The sequence below is a fragment of the Protopterus annectens genome, chromosome 8.part0, assembly GCF_019279795.1.
Source record: "Protopterus annectens isolate FY-2018-M chromosome 8.part0, PAN1.0, whole genome shotgun sequence".
NCBI lineage: Eukaryota > Metazoa > Chordata > Ceratodontiformes > Protopteridae > Protopterus > Protopterus annectens.
This window is the reverse complement of record NC_056741.1, coordinates 894,885,842-894,906,376: the sequence shown is the minus strand read 5'-3', so window position 1 is coordinate 894,906,376 and position 20,535 is coordinate 894,885,842. Positions and strand designations below refer to the sequence as shown.

General features: G+C 43.2%; 1 protein-coding gene across 1 annotated transcript in view; it reads right to left on the bottom strand.

Moving 5' to 3' along the window:
- Positions 1-639: 639 nt before the first annotated feature.
- Positions 640-20,535, bottom strand: part of LOC122809141 (NXPE family member 4-like) — a 559,273-nt gene continuing 539,377 nt past the window's right edge. The window contains exon 6 of the mRNA XM_044080417.1: positions 640-2,230. Within this exon, the coding sequence (XP_043936352.1) occupies positions 1,665-2,230 (566 nt within the window). The 3' untranslated portion in view covers positions 640-1,664. The remainder of the gene's footprint in view (positions 2,231-20,535) is intronic.

The following is a 20,535-nucleotide window of genomic DNA, read 5'->3' as shown; positions in this document are numbered from 1 at the left end:
CACTGACAAAAAAAGAGTTTTATTGAATTTTCATTCTTAGCAGTGTACAGATAAATTATTAAGAGGATTCAGAAAGAGGTATACCACTCATGGCATTTGTCCACTGCAGGTCAATCAGTTATAGCAATAGCAATAACATGAGATTCAGTGACAGCTGTGGCTGCAACAAGAAAGACCTCATTATCAGTGTATTAGCACATCTCTGAATCAAACATTCGCTCACACCAGTGTGGTCAGACCTGACTGTAGTAGTGCGCACCCTAGCAGCCCAATAATCTCATTGGCAAAGGCATCCCTCTACACATACACACACAGACACACAAACACAAACAAGCCTCCCTTACACTGTCAGTCATGGAAACCCCTATTCAACCAGATGCACAGTCTAACATACACACAAACATACTCTCAAGTCACTAATTACACACGTCAGTCAGACACATACACACATGCACACACATACAGCCTCTCGATTTGCTACCTACCCTCCCTCATTGCAGCCACTCAGTCAGACACACACACACACATATATAATATATATATATATATATATATATATATATATACACACACACACACACACATATATAATATATATATATATACACACACACACACACACACACACACACACACACACACACACACACACACACACACTCATTAAGTTTTGTTCATGCCCTTACAAACATGCACATACACATACATGCACTAATCCTCTACTCCAATGTCTTTGCTGAAATTACCTGCACTGCAAGTTTTCCAGTAGGAGTGAATGACTGACCTCCATGTTTGGGCAGAGGTTACCATTTCTTCCTTTTCATTAATTACTTCTCCAGACTACTACACTATTATGTAGCTTTGCCTGTGAGACCACCCTCAGTCCAATGAGTGGACAACCTCAATGGTAGGGTGGCCTAACAATCAGAAAGATGCCATGCTCCACATGGTAAGCCTTTCTGAAGACCAACCTATGTCTTTCTAGTCACCCAGAGGAGAAAGCATTTCACTAATGGCTTTCTGAGAATAGGGGACATATGAAACATTCTGAAAGGCACAGCTGTATCATAGTCGGATGTGGCCCCAAGCAGTGTCTCCATTGCCTGCACTGTTTGAAGTTAAGGACAAAAAAAGAATTCTCTCTCCTCAGGGTTGAGGACCACAAAAACATTTTCAGGCTTAGCAAAGAGCTGTTAATGTATATACATAATAGTTTATGTATATAAACAGCTTTGCTAAACTGCAGCAAAGGTGTTTGATATAGTAAACTACTATGTAAATAGCTGTTAATGTATATATGTAGCAGTTTCCTGCGTCAAACACCTTTGCTAAACTGCAGCAAAGAGTTATAAAACTGCCCCACTGTTCACTGAACATAGAAAGAATTTTTACAGAGTTTAATGTACTGCTGTTATAGTTCTTTGCTCCTTTTTACAGCTCCTAATACATAACAACTGATTGACTGTAACTTAAGCAGCCACAGTTATGATTATGGCTACGGAATTCGTTTGTACCTCTTCCATAGTATCAGCCACTCCTCCAGCAGCTTACACCTGTAGCAGCTGACCCTCTGCCTCCATCTGTAGAACACTAGTACATAAAAAAATAAGTAAAACATTTTAAATATGCAAGGCCGAATGTTTCATTCTTCAAATTTGTGCAACTCATAGTACATTGGTGTGATTTTTTTTCTTGGAACAGATGTAAGACAATAAAAGGTCCACTTCATTTTTAACCACCTGCAGAGGTGGGTGAGCAGCCCAAGAATTGTATGCTATAGTCATGTCCCAGGCATCTATCAGACCAACGTTCATACCTTTGAAGATTTCAAAGAGAGCTTTGTTCAACTGGTAACTTAGCCAGTCACTACGGAATAGTATATCTGTGTACACTTTTCTTGTGTTGATAGTTTTGAGGATTATTGTAGTTTCAGAGTTTCTTGTAAGTAGATTCTTCAGAGCATTTCTAATTCTTATTAATCTCTCAATATAGAGTTTTAGTGAATATGGGGTAAAATGAGCCCCAACGGACAAAACAATAATGTACTCTGGACCTCCAAAGAGGCTGTTTATCTGGTTCACTGTGGGTTGCATATTAAGAAAAATATACTCTTCTCCTGTTTCCCAGGGCAGCTCATGTGGTGTCCATTGTAGGTAGATGTCATTTACAAAATCCAAAGCCAAATGCCTGTCTGTCCTTCTAATTTTACCACGATGAAAAACATTCAGAGCTTAAAAGAGTGAAACAAACAGCAAAAAATTAGTAACAACATGCATTGTCTTTTGAAAAATAATTTTTACTGAAACAATAATAATTTAATTTATATATTTGCTTAAATAAAACATGACTTGCACAAATACGTATATAAAATTACTTTCCAAAAGGTACTGCACAACTACATTTCAAATCATAAGGGATATGACTGTTGGCTATATACAATCTGTGCCACGTATTCCATTCAGATGCAGAGAGAGTAAAAGAGTTGACAGCATTTATGTTAAAGCTATTGAAAAAATTGATTTTCATTTATTGGTAATATATTATGACTGGATCTGCATATCCATGGTAAAATGAAATAGATACAGAGATGCTGAATTAAAGGAATAATGTAAAAAAAGTCCAGAAGTGATAGCAGTATTTTTAGATTTCTGTTCTGTAAATTTAACATTTTGGGAGAATATTTTACACATTTTATTTAGCATAAGTGATGTCAAACTAAATATTTTTTGTGGATACACGACAACAAACAGATATTTTTTAAGAGTTTGTTAAATAAATGTATACAATTAGACCCCCGGATTCAGCAAGCCCTGCACTAGTGCAGGAGCTCTTGCAGGCAATATGTCTGCCATGCGATCCAGGAATAGGCTGTAGGGACATGCACGAGCGCTCTGCACTAGTCCTGCACGGACTCAGCTCCTGTATGCAAATTGCCCCATTTGCAGGTAAAATCCATGCAAATGAGGTGAATTTGTGATCCAGGAAGCTGGAAACCGGCTGTGCAGGACTAGTGTAATCTGCAGAAATATACTCGGTTAGTAATCAAGTACATTTCTGTAAACTACAAAACGGAGCCATGTCAGCTCTAAATAAAGGGTGGATATTATGTAGAAAGCATCTCAGCTGTTTAAGCGTAGGGCAGTGGCGCGCATACGGGATTGGACAAAAAAAATCCTAAAATAAGCATTCTAACCAAAAACACTTTTTTTGCCATTATAGTCAATGGCAGGCAGAAGACAACATGGCTAGTGAATAGTGGTTGCTAAGGGGGGAGGCTCAGTGTGGGACCTGTAACTATGCATCAGCAGGCAATCCTATGCAAATGAGGGGAATGATACTGAATCCCAGATTTCCCCTGCATGCTAGTCAGCACCCAACAGTGTAAGAGCAGGAATAGCTTGGTGCAAGCCTAGGAGTTACCTGACATCATGGGGGGAGGGGGGATTAGGCATATTGTAAGCAGATTGGAGCCCTGTGGCTTGGGTTTGCCCTTAGCTTAGCAAAGCTAAGCAAGGGGGTTCTTCTGAGGCTGCCTAGTACTCTTTACAAGGCCTAAGCAGGTATGCGCACCGCGCACTGGGTTTTAAAGGAAAAGAAAAAGGTAAACCAAGAAATAGCAGCTCTGTGCACATTTGAGCACTGTGTTTGCGCGGCACACCCCTGGGCTTAAACAGGAAGGCAATGGGAAGGAAAAACAGCAGTAGGAAGGTAATCTAGGAGAACTAACATAGCTGGCAGGTGAAATGTATCAGAATCAACTAATTACACAGGCAGCAGCCCACCCCAGCCCAGAACACTACTATAAACTATGCAAACACCTTTCTCTCTGTTTTTTTCCACATACTCTACACCACCGGATCCTGGAAACTATCGCCCCATAAGCCTGACTAGCTTGATCTGCAAAGCTATAGAAAGGATCATCATGGACCTCATAAATAAAGATATTGGGGACATACAGACTCTGGATCCTACCCAGTTTGGCTTTGTTAAGGGCAGATCCTGCCTCTTAAACCTGGTTGATTTCTTTGAAACAGTCACCAAGGCCATTGACGAGGGGAAGGTGGTCCACACAGCCTACCTGGACCTCGCAAAAGCCTTCGATACAATACCCCACTCGGGCATTATAGATAAGCTCACCAGCTTAAATATAAACCCCTACATCACTAGATGGGTTGCAAACTGGCTCAAGGACAGAACCCACATGGTTAGAATTGCTGGAGCCATGTCAGACTTCAAACCAGTTACAAGTGGCGTCCCACACGGCTCAGTCCCGGGACCTCTCTTGTTCGGTATACATTTCTCGGAGGTACAGGCCAACACGGAAGGACTGTGGCTGACCAAGTTCGCAGATGACTGCAAACTGGGTGCCATAATCGACTCTCCAGCCGACACAAGCATCCTCCAAAAGGGCCTCATAGAAACAGACAACTGGTGCCAGAGCCATGGCCTCAAGCTAAACGCCAAAACGTGTATAGTCATCCCCTTTGACAAAAACAAAGTGCCCACAAATTACCACATAGGGGGTAATCCATTAAGTACAGAAGAAGTAATTAGGGACCTGGGGACCCAAGTTGATAGCAATCTCTCATTTGACAACCACGTGGCCAAAGTGGTTAGAAGAACATTTTATATAGCCCACCTAACATGAAGGGATTCACATATAGATCAGGGGAGGTGATCGTGCCTCTTTACTCATCCCTCATCAGGCCCATAATTGAGTACAATGCCCCTTTTGGGATGTACCTTACCAGACACCTGCAGCAACTGGAAAGACCCCAAAAGTACCTCACCAAGAGGATCAAAGGGCTCAAACAGATGCCATATGCTGCCCGGTTAAAGAAACTCCAGCTCTACTCAGTGGCATACCGCCTGCTCAGAGGTGATCTGTGCCTGACGTATAAAGCCATGCTGCACCTCAGAAAATCCAAATCCCATTGAGCTATGCGCTCGAGAGACTTGAACCTCAGCACTGAAATAAATAGGACATGCTGGAGGGACAGATTCATAACCCAGAGGCTCCCTTCACTCTGGAATAAAATCCCAGTCCAGGTTAAAATCCCAGTCCAGGTTAGGCAGAGTCCCTCATTGACTCTCTTCAAGAGGAATCTTGATGAGTGTATGTGAGATCGTAGGTTTACCCCGGGTATCACTTCTGTGTCACTGTTAGACTGAGGCACAGTATACTAACCTCGAAAAAGGGCATAGAAAAATTAATTTAAAATGGGTGGCGAAAGCCAAACACACTCTGGCTAGGCTTATAAATGCCCTAGGGCAGATAGCCTAGTATGAACCTATGAACCGGTGTATACAAGCGGGGGAATTTAACAAACAAAATAAACAAAATGACAGGAGCTGCAATAGCTATCATACATCAACATGTGGAAGAGGCTGTGGGTGGAGAGGATGAGAATGCTGTCGACCAACTCACAGTGAGGAGACGGAGAAGAGTATACAGACCCAGGGAAACTTAGGAGCTACATGAACTGGAGATAGTGGAGTACTATAGGGTGGACAGGGACCTCCTACAGCAAATTGTTGAGCTGTGCCGGCCACGCCTCATACACAGAACTAACAGAGGGGAACCCATCTTAGTGGATACCAAGGTATGTGTAGGCCTAAGAATACTAGCTACAGGTACCTTCCAAAGGCCAACTGTAGATATAATGGGGATCTCACAGGCATCAGCATCCAGGATACTCCATCAGTTCCTTGATGTCATGTCAGCACATGCAGGTGAGCACGTATATTTCCCCAACACCTGTGAGGCATTAGCCAGCAATATGCATCTCTTCCACCAAATAGCAGAATACCCAGAGGCAGTGGGTGCTATAGACTGCACGCACATATGCATCAAAGCACCACCTGGTGAGTGTGGTAGGGTCTACATCAATCGGAAGAGCTTGCCTCCATCAACTGCCAGGTCATGTGCGATGCCCAGGGCATTATAATGAATGTGTGTGCTGGCTGCCCTGGAAGCTATAACGATTCCCACATCTGGCATCTCACGCAGCTGTACCAGAGATTTGCCAGTGGGGATATCCCTTATGGTCACCTAGTGGGGGATGCTGGTTATGTACTGGAGCCGTGGCTGATGACACCCATCAGAAATGCACACACACCTGAAAAAGAACTCCATAATGAGGCACATGCACACACCAGAGCTGTATTAGAGCATGTGCTTGGGATGCTCAAGTCATGGTTCTGAGTGCCTGGACACATCTGGTGGAGCCTTGCAGTACTCCCCAGCTACATATACTCAAATTGTCATCATATGTGCCATGCTACACAATATGATCCTGCAGAAACAGTTGCAGCAGGGACAGCATGGGGTAGGGCCACACAGCCCACCGCCATTGCCAAGGCCTGCACAGGCACAGAGTGACTTGGAGGAGGAACAACCTGAGCCTGCCCCAGTAGGCAGAAGGAGGCATGCCCAGTATGCCCTGGCCTTGGCAAAGAGGCAATGCATAGCACACACACTGACACCAGAGGGACCCAGGGAATGACACCACTCACTGACTCGCACATACAGTAAAAGGGATGCCAAACATCACACTACCTGTGCTCAACCATGTATAGGGAGTGGACTATGTGCATCTGACATAGGCAGCCCTCCAGCACAATCCTCAACACTGGCACTTCCACAAGGTAAGTCACTCTCTTTACCAATTGCCGAATGGAGTAGTATGTGTTGTTACTTGTATCTATGGTATGGATGTGAGCATGCAAGGGAATCGGGTGGCTGAATGGGATGCCAGCAGATAACAGACACCTATATCATGAGATCTGTAACAAATGCTGGTGTCACTATAGTAGCCAGTACTACACATGTTGACAAAACCCACTGCAGGAAATGTGCTGGGCCACATGTGTGTCCATATGACTCACACATGCCAGTCAGGGAGGTTCACATACCCAACAACAGTCTCAGCCAGCAGGACAGGTGTAGACAAACACAAACAAAGGCTGTGTTAAGGCCTCTGAATGATGGCTATGGGTAACCCCCCCAGCCTACACAGACAGACTACAGCAGGTCAGGCAGTGTTATGCTAGCTAAGAAGGGTAGGAAGTCAGAAACGGATATATAGGTCAATCAAACCTAAGAGCTGTAGTACACTGATATGCCTCTAGTCAGCATGATAGGTTAGAATACAGGATGAAATGGAGTACCTGACATACCAGTACAGTCACAGCAAATGTGTACAACTGACAGGTGTGACCCCCCCCAATCCTATGTAGAAATGCAGAAACAGTCAGATGTGCCCCCCAATCCTATTTAGAAATGTAGTAACAGTCAGGTGTGCCCCCCCAATCCTGTGTAGAAATGTAGAAACAGGTGTGCCTCCTCCCCCAATCCTGTGTAGAAATGTAGAAACAGTCAGGTGTGTCCCCCAATCCTGTGTAGAAATGCAGAAACAGTCAGGTGTGCCCCCCTTCTTATTTAGACATGTAGTAACAATCTGGTGTGCCTCCCCAATCTGATGTACACACGTTGTAACAGTCAGGTGTGTCCCCCAAATCCTATGTAGAAATGTAGTAACAGTCAGGTGTGTCCCCCCTCCAATCTGATGTAGACATGTAGTAACATGTATGTGTAGGTATAATACCAGTGGAGCACAGATGACCTGAGGTACCCAAGGTAGCAGGATAAATTGTGGCATGTGTACAATATGCAGGTATGCGCATGTTAGGTTGGTGTGTGTTTCACATTGTGAGAGAGTGGCCAGTATGTATGCATGTTGAGGTTTGACCTGGTGGCCATTGCCCACTACTGCCTATGACAGGGCCAAGTCCTCACAAGTGCAGTGCCAAAGATAATTCCCCCCAGTATAACACATGCTAGCATTAAGCCATTGTAAATGTATGGTGGTAATATGAGTCACCATCTGAAAGATGGACATGGCATGACTGTTGGGCTAGATATAGAAGCAGTACACATGGAAAAGTACCCCAGATATACAGTATATAAGGTGTAACCATGAAATGGACACACCCTTGGAATTGTACATACAGGTATGCATCACATTATCTGGGCTTGTAGTAGAGAATACCAATGTCGTCTGGCTGAACACTTGCATATCACAAAGGTGATAGGACTGATGTATTGAGAAACGGCTGATGTCCCTGCACAAGCCAGCATAACTGCAATACCCCATACATAAATACATATCTGTGAGTCAGATGCAAGTAGCGTCCATAGCACACATGCACCCAGCTCACCCAAACACCCATAGGTATCTTTCTGGTCATATCCCTGCTGTTGGGAATGGGTACAATATGACTCCCACCTGTGTATGCCAATAATGAAAGAATGCAGCATGCAGTACAGGTGTCCCATGCAGGTGTGTCCGTAGATGTAAGTAGCACCCTGCCGGCATCCACACCACCTGATCAATACTGATAGAAAGTATTGGCATGAACACCTAGCACACCTACCCTGTCACCCCAGGGGAATATACTGTATGGCAGTCTGGGACTGTAGGACTGACAGAATGAAACGGCCTGCTACAGCTGGCCTGCATCACCACCAAATGGCCTACAGGCCTCTGCAAAAGGCCTGTGTCTCACCCGTACTGCCAATGTATGTTATGTCATGGACACTCAAACAACAACATATCACACTCCACATAAGCCATATGCAAGGCCATGTGGACAAACCACAGTAACATGTCCACCATGTCCCACTGTATGAACTGTGGACCAACACCAAAACACAGTTGTGATGAGGTGATGTGATAACTATAGGGAAAGTATCAGAGAATGCATGCATAATGAAAGAAAGAGGGTAGAATAATAGAGGGGGGTGGGAGCATGGGCAGCATGGAATGTGCAAGTTCCGACACACAGCTGTGTTCACATACCATCCCTGGCTGCAAACATAAAAATGCGTGGCTACAAACCTGCCTGTACACCACAACAGGGGTAATGTCCTGACTTATGACCCCTGACTGGGTAACCTGTGTGAATCTGTACAGCTGTGAGGTATTGTCACAGCAAGATAAGGCCATACTGTCATGTCGATGGATGTACAAGTATGGGATCCTCTGCCAGCACTGCACCAAAGTGCTGACCTGGATACATAGACCCAGCAGCAAGTGTCTGCAGCTCCTCCTCCAGAATGGCATAACTTTCCATGAATATGTAGGTGTTTGACCACAATACTGGACACAGCTCCATTCACCCTGTGTTCCCCTGGACATCACTGTGAGCAAAAGTGTCCACCTGACAGTCCTTGAGAACATACATCATAGTGTATAACAGTACATGTCTGAATATCTCTGCTAACACCAGTACCATGTTGCAGAAGCAGCACAGACACAATCACCTACAGTACACACTAGCCCTTGCACAGTGTGACTCCATATTGCCAACTGATCTACAGATAACCTGCAGAAACAAGTCTGCACTGGCGTACAAACTACCTGGAATGGATCCACACATTAAATACAGAAGGAGATGCTGGGCATGCTCACACACTCAGAGAAAAAAAGCCCATGTCTGCCAACAACAGTGGACCATGCATTTCAGCGGACCATACATATCTGACAGTCGCAGATGTTAGTGCATACACTCATCAGTTTGCATAAACATTAGATAGAAATACACACATATATCCAAGGACAACACACTATAATATGCCAAATGTACACAAATATAGATGTGTGGAAGAGAGTGACAAAGAGCCTTCCATCATGAGGCCTGTTCCACCCAGCACACAGCCAAATGGCTACAACCACATGGTATGTAAATGTCACTCACTGTAGACATTAGCCACTGGTATCCCTCAGCATTACAGACTCTGTGGTGCAAGTGCTAGCTGTGCAACATGACTGTAAAAGGCAGTAGTCATCAAGCAGTTGTATACACACACCTGCGGAATATAAACCCTGTGTGTGCCTGAGTGTGATGTGTCTACCTCTAGATGAATGGGTTATGGCCCATGCAAACATACTGCCCTTCCCATAGCCCTACTATGACAAGCCTGCTGATGTCATTCACTTTGAAATACACCTTTGGGAAAGGAGTAGCCCAGTAATCTCTGTGTGATAGCATGCCCCCCCCGTTGCGAGGTGATCCCCCTGGACTGCAGCAGCACGCCGACAGGTATTGCAAAGCAGGTCAGAAACAATGATACCAGACCTGCTCATAACTGCGGTTGTGCAGTCTGACATCATTGACCTGGTGAACTAGGTCATTCCACAGGGCGGGCCACTCCTGCTGCTCATGGGTGGCCTGGTCAAATAGGACAGGGTTGTGCTGGATTAGGTGGTTTAGCACTATTTCATTCTCAGCAGCTGAGTAAGCAGGGAGTCGTCCATGTGACATCTTGCCTGAAAGACATAAAGATGGAAACAGGTCTGAGCAACTCATACAGCAAGGTTACCACAGTTTTTAATACACATCTCTGTCACCCCCCCCCACCACCACCATATCAGCGACAACAAATTGTACACACAACTCAATAGGTATGGCTACAGCTTACCTACCAGTGGGACAGATATTGTATTGTACCACACTTTGTGCTATGTGTTTGTAGCCACACTTTGTGCTATATGTTTGTAGCCATGTTCCCTGTATGGACACTATCATTGCTGGCCTGTTACAGACTATTCACCTGCACACCATTGTCAGGGCCACTATGGTTCCATATATGCCTGTGGTATGCTTGCTACGTGGTTGCTGCACATCTGACATTCTGTGTTATTGGGGATATCTATGCATGCTGTTGGACATGTTCCAGGATTGTGTAGACTATTACTACCCACATATGTTCTATAACAGTGACACAATAGCATGTTTAGGGAATATTTGCCAGCAGGGCCACCTCTCCAAACTCATCTGTCCATGTTACCAGGTCACATCACATGTGGGACCCACCCTGGGGCCTCCTCATGTAATTGTCCAGCACTACTTTGAGGTGGGACCAACTCAAGGGATGTTGTCCCCCCCCCGCGGGGGCACATACAGATATGTTCTTGTCTCCTGAGGTCAGGTCCATTGTCTGTTCCATAGCGGGCTCCACAGACACATGTGGGATGTGCTACATCACCTTGAGGCACCCAGTACACATTCACAGGGTCCACATGCTCCTCCTGCTCTGCCACCAGGCCAGACACCTTTGAGACGTGGACTGCTGTTGTGAGTAGCAGTGGGTGGGAGGCTTGTTCCCATTGTGTCCATGCTGGAGCTCATGGGGCTTCCACATCACAGACCACACACACCATCCAGGGTGTTTAGCCCACCATGTGTCACATACCACCCTTGTAGGCTGTCCTCCATATCTACCAACCCAGAACACCTCCACAAGTATACCTGCCATACTTCTCCATATTCCCATTCCCTACTTCACAGACAAGGACAACGTGGTCCCAACAAGGGGTTCACATGTGACATACCCATCCATGTTGCACACACTGACAGCTGTATATATCTGTGTGTATTGCTATGTGTGCTGCTCCTTCACACATAGCATGCAGCACTGTGGTGGTAATATAGGGGACATGTATTTGCATACATATATGTGTGTGTGTGTTTGTATATATGTATACATGCATTATAGGTATATATCTATTTATGTGTAGATATATATGATGTTGTATATATGTGTTTATATATATGTCTACATATGGGTATCTGTATATCTGTGGACATACATGTGTGTGTATCTATATATATATCTATATATATATATATATATATATATATATATATATATATATATATATATATATATGTGTGTGTGTGTGTGTGTGTGTGTGTAATATATATATATATATATATATATATATATATATATACCTATATATGGGGTACATTCAGACATCAGGTCCACAATCTCAAAACACCTTCCTGCACAGCTGCATTGTTCTGCCTTGCTACAACACAGACAGGTGCCACATACAGACACATCCTAACATTAGGGGAGGTATATGTAGGGCCAGATTGCGGGTAACCGTAACACACACCTATGGCATTCCAGCATGCTACAATACAGGTTAGCCTGAGTATTCTGCAAGTGGTGGGCTGTGGAACCCACATGTCCATCACAATGGCATTACTTCCACCACCAGCTATTGGTCGCAGTAATATATATGCTTCCCATTACACAACACACACTATGATGGCTTACATCTTATCAGTCAGTACTGCTCTGCGCAGTTGATGGGTATGGCCCACTACCCACAAGGGCAGACTCTATTGTCCTTAGCAGTTGTTCAGCTAAACATCATTACAACAACAACACCTGATGGCACATATAAATCATTCCACATTATCTATCCCATTATTAAGGACCAAGTACTACAGTCAATTACATGCATATATACTTCACATACCTGTCGTGGGAATGATATCTCTTCAAGATAGTTTGCTGGATGGATGTTTTTTTTATTTCATTTTTGTTGTGTTTTTTTTTTTTGGCCTTTCACTCACTCTCTCTCTATCTCGATCTCTCTCCAGTAAATGGATTGAGCTGCTTTGAATAGATTGCAGCATGGCTTGTGTAGGTGATGCACATGATCAGATGATGGCCTCTGCACCAATCAGTGTCCTCCACTTGCTACCTGCATGCAGCATGCTGTGTAGTACTTCCAATTACCACTGACATGGCAACCCACTACTTTAAATCCCTACATCATGTGGGCGTGGTCCCTTTACCTTTACTGTATGGTGGACATCCTTCCTGTGTTTGGGCAGCTGTTTGGGCAGCAGTGTTACAGACACAGCAAGTAGCAATACCTCTTACAAGAGAACTTGCACACTCAGGCCAACTACATATTTGTATGAGGTTCCAGAACTACAGACAGAGTGTGAGTAGTGTCATTATATGCATTGTATAGCACCAGTGATACAGGGTTTGTGTGTACATACTAGTTTAACATGGAATGCAGTCTGTCTGCATAGTTCTCAACTGTGGGCCTATACACTTGATGGCCAGAGGTGTGCCTGTTATGTTTTGTCTGTCCACCACACAGGTCTTGTGTCAGATATATCACTGGCAATGTGTGTTGAGTGTTATCAGTAAATGGCTACATCCACTTGTGTTTCCAACTTCATATTCCTGACTAAGGGCATGTTGCAGACTATCCTGTAACACCAGCGACTTGCTTAGTGTATGACAACACTGTTTCACTTATGGGCCTGTGTTCCAGTCTCTGTCCTCCACCTACATACCAGGCTTTGTCCATATGACACACTGTCAGGGGTTATGTAGTGGGCTGTGAGTATGTCATGCTGCCATTCCTGCCATCATTCCACTGCTGTTGGGGCCCCCACACATATTGTGGGGTTGGGTCCATATATGTGTGGGTTTCTACACAATACATGTGTGCCCTTATGCAGTCCAGAGGCCAGTATATGCAAAGTGGTATATGGCCCTGTATGTCAGTCTATGGGGGGATGCACCATAACTAAACAAGGCAGTTACAACATGTGGGGGAATCAGGGGTAAGCTGCCTTAAGGTATCTGGATGTACATTACCATACAATTCACCTTGGGTAAATGCAGGCCTACTGCTTCCTGCCATACAGACTGTTCTGTCAGTGTGATTGTGATGGTGTCAGTTACGCCTTGTTATGTAACAGATACATCCCATTGTGTCAACTGAGGTCTTTACCCCCTAGGGATTGTGTACAGAGTGTAGATAGGGGCTGCTGGACTATACACCTGCATTATATACTGTTATCCTGTGGCCCAGTTTGTCTTTACTGTTGTACTACTTGAAGGCCTTGGCCTGGACAGCAAAATATGTAAACCTTTCCAGAATACTGTATTAATTTATCTGTTTTATAGTTGCATTAGTCTGTTTATATGTATTACAGAGTCTAAACAGCTATATGACATGGCATATACAACTGTAATAGTACACAAATAAAGCTTTCCCATGTATGCAAACCTGTGTGTGGAGTTATACCCTTTGACCTCTCAGTGGGTATATGTTGCAGGCAACATTTGTCATTTGTAAGGGTGGCTCATACAGTGTCCAGTTGGTAAGGTGGCAACTGCAGGCATAGTGGCTGTTCCGTATTGTGTGCACCCTCTACTTATGTATCTTCTTATACATATCTCTGTGTATGTATGTGTAGTTACATATATATATATATATATATATATGTGTGTGTGTGTGTGTGTGTGTGTGTGTGTGTGCGTATTTATATATATATATATATATATATATATATATATATATATACACACACACATATATATATATATATGTGTGTATGTGTGTGGGTGTGTGTGTGCGCATCTGCATATATGTGTCTGTGAATATGTATCTTAGGAATGTTGATTTCTTCCACATTGTACATTCCCTATGGTAGCCAGACTGTACTGCATGATATGTTACTGATACCAGCCTGACATCATACAGGTGAGATTGAGTACTGTTAACATCTTGTGCCCATGTTGTGTCAGGTCCTGGTTATGGGATTTGCTACAGTTGGTACTGCATTGCAGGGCAGACATGTTCAGCTGTGGGCAGGGGGGGATATCTATACATACAAGACATATGTTGCTTGGGCCCCCTCACCCCATTAACGGTGCAAGTGGTCATATATGTTTTTATGTTCTCTTTTACATTTATAGATATATGTCTGTATATACATATATAGATAGACATTTGTGCTTACAAATATATATTGCTGTGTGTGTGTGTGTGTGTGTGTGTGTGTGTGTGTATATATATATATATATATATATATATATATATATATATATATATATATATATGAGACATATATATCTACAGATGTATGCATATGTATATATATGTATATATATATATATGTATATATATATATATATATATATATATATATATATATATATATATATATATATATATATATACACACACACACATATACAGATATGCACATATCTATTTAGATATAAATATATATACACACACGCATACATCTACATGTTTAAATACATTTCCTGTACTGTTGAATGACTGTGCTGGATATGTTTGTGAAAACATCAAGGTTATATATATCTCACATGTCTTAGTGGTAAATCACTTTGGCTATGGTGTGCAGGGTCCTGGGTTGGAACCTTGTAGAGGCTGTTTATTTTGTTGCTGGGCAGAACAAGGACCATTGGATACAGAGTCATTAAGGCACTCTTAAGCAGTTGTAAGTGGGTTTGTGCAGAGGTAAGCACTGCTAACTTCCGGTTACTGCTTCTTATACTCAGTTATCTTCTAAATTGCTTACCCTGTGTAGGCATGGCTTACCCCCATGCAAACAGGATTAAACATGTTTACTGCTGCTTAAAAGTGCTTACTCCCGCTTACCCCCACACTAATTTCTTTAAAAGAAAAAAAAAAAAGGGTTGATACGAAAGTGGTGAAAAAAGGGCACAAAGAGGGAAAGGCAGTAGGAAAAATAGCTAGGGATGTGCAGGAAGGGTGTAAGGAAGGTCCATAGCTGCCCATTTCTTCTGCAGCAACAGCTGTGCATATACACTGAATTTGGAGGTAGATTTGGACACTCAAACCCCTGAGAGAGGGATGAGGACAACAATAATATGTTGTGATGTCAGTTAGAGAAAATTACATGTGCCCAGTGGACACGTGAGAGAAATTGACAGCTATGTGGTAAGATTTTTTTTGGGAACAGATTGCCCTTTTTTTTTCTTCGGGTGAGAGTGGGATGTTGGGGAGGGATAGTAGGTATATTTGGGGAGGTAGGTTGGGTAGGTTAACAGACAAGACAAACATGACGCATACAGGGGCGGTATATGACACATGTCGGGGGTAAACACCTTGATGGGGAGGGGTGTTGGGAAATCGAAAGCCCATGAGCCCACCCATGGGCAGTCACCACTGCACCTTCACAGCCCCGAAGGTGGCTGTGCTGGGGGCTGAGTCAGAGAGCCAGGCCAACCCTCTAGTTGCGACATGTGGCCCTCGAGCTGGTGTAGCAGATCTCCGACCTCCTTACAGAGCTCGCTATGCACCATGATCTGGACCTGGCAACGGGTGACAGGTTTCTGTCTGCGCCCACTCCCAGGGGGCAAGCCCCATCCCCTGAGGTGGTTCCACCCGAAAGTTTGTGCAGAAACAATGGACGAGGAGGTCCCAGGTTGGGCCCCAGACGTGCTGACACCATGGCCAGCAGAGGTGGGACAGGTGGGTCTGCTGGGACCTGCATTCCCATACGTGCTATGGTGTTTATGTTTTATTAATATATGTGCATTAGTAATAGTCAACACATTTCAGGATTAGGTATAACAGCATGCATAGATATTCCCATTAACTCAGACACCAGATATGAAACAGTTACATAGCAAACAGAACACATGCATATATGGGACCACAGTGGTAATAAAAACAGCGTGCAGGTACATTGATGGCACCATGCCACCAATGTTGGAGGATTTCAACATAGCACATGCATAGAAACAGATTTAAATAATTATTAAACAATAGGCCATATGTCCCAACATTACAGTTAAGTCAGCACGTACCAAATGAGTTGGGTATTTAGTTTACTGTTGCAGACATGGTGTGGGGGGAGAGAAAGATGTCAATTAACAACTAGTATATTCCTGTAGTTTGCATTACTTTCCTAGTCAGTACAGTTATCTGTACCTTACAAGTATTACTACACTACCCTATTGCCTTACTTTGGACAGTGGTATGGCTGTCGACAACTGCATACATGGACTGGTTTTACATGCAGTATACACCTCTTACCTGGTATACATGTGGAGGAATTGTTTGTTAACACTAACTAACTGTTCCTACACATACTCCCAAATTCCAGGTTAATGTTACGCACATACCTGTCTTTTTGCACAGACTCTGGCCATGTCTTGACCACATGTAGGTGAACCGGGACATATTTAGACTATTGCCCTCTTCAGCCTTTAGTGACTTACAACACTCTTATACAGGATTTTCTACGCAGTTATATTATGTAGCACAGTGTGGGTGACAGTGATGAGCAATACCTTATTATTCAGAGCAAATGCATCAGTCACAATGCCATACAATACCAAAGTAAACAGTACCAGTACACCATATCAATCTTTTATTTCTAGGCACAGTGTTCGTATCTGACAGACCTATGGGAGCAATGTTTGTTAGCACTACCTGAATGTTGCCACATAAATTACCAGATTCCACATTAGTATTATGCACATGCATCTCACTCTGTTACTGTACACACTGTGGTCCCAGCTTGACAATATGGGAGTGTAGATAGGACATACTTGACTTATTACTCTCATAACAGTTTGGGGAATTGCTAGAGTGACAGATTTGTTCTTATAGATGTGTGACAATCAGTTGTATTTCTTGTTTGCTGCATAAATGTCTGGGATCATCCTACTGATTTCCCAGGGGGACAGAGTGACAGGCAGCAGATATGGGCCAATTTACTGGACATTCTGGACATATCTGTACAGTTGTGGAGTATGATTCTATATGCAGCCTACTACCACTCCCAGGATTCGAACCATGGCTGTGTGTGCTAAAAATACAACAGTTCACATCTCAGTTGCATGTGCTATTTGGATTTTGTTGTCTGTCTTTTCACTGTTTTCTGTTTATGTCTCTCTCTGTTGTACTAAATGACCGCTTGGGAATACACCAGTCATATTCAGACATTCCTACACATTTTAATTATGTTGCACAGTGTTGGTAACAGCACTTATTACAACAGTACCATTAAGTGATTGCAAATCTACATTACCATATGATACCAGAGTAGACACATGCAGTCCAGCAGTTAGACCTTTATTGTCAGGCTATTATGCTTTTATTTAGATATAACGATATATGAGACTCTTCCTGCCATATTCTCTGGTGTATGCAGTACTTGCCTTAAACAATACTGGTTTTATACAGGCAATTAACTTACTAATGCTTTCAGATTTATTTCCTATGGCAGTACATGCAAGAGTATTACTAACCTGCCTCATGTTGCAACCTCTCGAAGTGACATCCATGGGCCTCCTGGTTCGCAGCCCGCTCACGTGCCACTGTGAAGGACATAAGAGGAATATTTAGCCATACCTATCCATAATATACATGAGCTGGCAATTATTAAACAGGTAGTGGAGTGATACTTACACACAGCTGGGACCTCCCCTGTCCTCCTAGCCTCTTAGATCCACTGATCCAAGAGATCCCCCTTTCATCACTTCAGGTCAGCATAGTGATGCCTGACCTGCTCACAAGTTCAGGGTATGCCAGTGGGACTGGTGAGGTCACGGGCGAGATGGTCTCAGGCTTCCGCTTTACATTTGGAACCCTAATACTGGCCCTGAGGCAGTCTCTGCTCATGGTCTTTGACAAGGAGTCCTGCCATGACTCTGGACAGCGCTGTGACCGAAAGCGCACACCCTCTCCCATTCCAGACATAGTGCCTGCAAGGGGAAGCTACAACCAGTTATGAGCTATATTCCTGCCTGTTGGGTTTAAATAAGGACGATTTCCCGCACTTTGCTGTGATTGGACGGTTTTGAAAAGGCTAAGCTATGGGCAAATCTGCTTACCTAAGGTTGGCATTGTTTAAAGGGGTATACCAATGGGCAACTTGAGTTAGCTGGCCTACACATTGCTTGCACCTACTAAGCTGGGCTGTGCAATGCTTAGCGTTGCTTAACATCTAATTTGCATTACATTTGCTTTTTGGCATTGATTTATTATTTATTACATGTTATATATGTGTCTGGTATCTATGATTCATGTGTACGTACACTGTATGGGGTCCTTGTGTTTATTAGGGGACTTCAACACTTTATTACAATTACACCTCACATCTAGGCTTACTGCAGTACTCCAGTTCACATATTTATATTATGTAGTAGGTTATTTAACATAAGACTGTACATAGATTCCTTTCACATGTTCAGTTTGATTTTCCTATAGTGAGGATTTTTTTGGTGATACCTCGATCATATGTACTGCTGTGATGGCTTAGTGGTTGACTACTGTGACTACAGTGTACAGGGTCCTGGGTTTAAGACCTGCAAAGGCTGTTTATTTTGTTTCTGGCCAGAACAGCGGCTGTTGCACACAGAGGGATTAAGGCACTTTTAAGCCCTTGTAAGCAGGTTTGCGCGAGGGTAAGCTCTGCTAAGCTTCGGTTAAATATGCTTACAGAGAATTAGCTTCAATATTGCTTAACCTGTGTGCGCATTGCTTACCCCCCCACAAACGGGCCTAAACCCGCTTACTAGTGCTTAAATATGCTTACTCCCGCTTACTACTGCTTAATAGTGCTTATATGCTTACTCCCGCTTACTACTGCTTAATAGTGCTTACACGTGCTTACTATTGCTTACTCCCGCTTACCACTGCACTAATTTAGGCAGTAATGTCTAAAGGGTCTTGGAAAGGTAGGGGATTTGGAAGCTGTATGGAGTTATCATTCATTACACATTTTACCTTCCATTTGTATCCCTGATTCCTGTGTACATATACTGCATGGGGCACGTGTGACTATCTGTGGACTTTGCAACATTATGACACTAACACCTCACATCTGCATTTAATGCAGTACTCCAGTTCACAAATATATGTTATTGAGTAGGTTATGCAACTAAAAATATTGGTCATAAAGTGATCTGACATGGAAAATGGAATGTGCTGCAGTGGGACTCAAACCAGGAATGACTGCTCGTAAGGCAAATGCTCTGCCCACTACACTATTGATGTACTGCTGCATTTGTGTATATCTTGCTTTTTTATCCTCTTCTGCCATTTAAGCTGCATTAACCGTAGCTAAGCAATGGGCAAACCCACCCACCTACAGTTCAATTTAATCTGTTTCATAAAAAAATTAAAGTATCTTTATATTTGTTGTGTTAACTATTGCTCTTGTACACATGGGGGGATGTTGCTGGGCGTGTGCATATACCTATGAGCGGTCTCGCTCATTCTTTTAGGATTTGTCTGCTGTCCTTCATTGCAGGGGCATGTATATTCTGAGAGCTCTGCTCTCAGACATGCCCCCTGCACTCTTACACACTCCGTGTAAGATTAGGAGCTCAGGCAGCGCACCTTCATTAATATGCATGGCACGCTGCCGTCCTGCTCCTAAATGGCCGCTTCCGTGCAGGACTAAGCTAGTCCTGCACGGAAGGATAGTAAATCCGGGGGAGAGTCTATACTTTCTAGCTATGATTACTATAGAGTTAACTGTTTCAGAAATAATTAAAGCAACATAATGAAAGTCGAGATAAAAGTAATATGTTGAGATATATTCATTTCATATCTCTTAGTTATGAATTACGTCTGACTCAAAACAGGTTTGCAACAGACTGTGCCAGTATATTCTGCATTTTACATAAATGTGGCCACTACAGTAATTACATAATGTAGTGTGATATAAATTAATGGGTTGATTAAATTTGTTCTGTGACCTGCTGTAAACTCAACAACTTGCATCTAAATGGAAAAACATGATTTGTATTGTTCCTAACTATACAATGTAATACAGTATCCTCACAGTAGCAAATTGAGTACAACTTTAATATGCACACTTCTCCTAGTAATATAGGCATTGTAACTCTGCAGT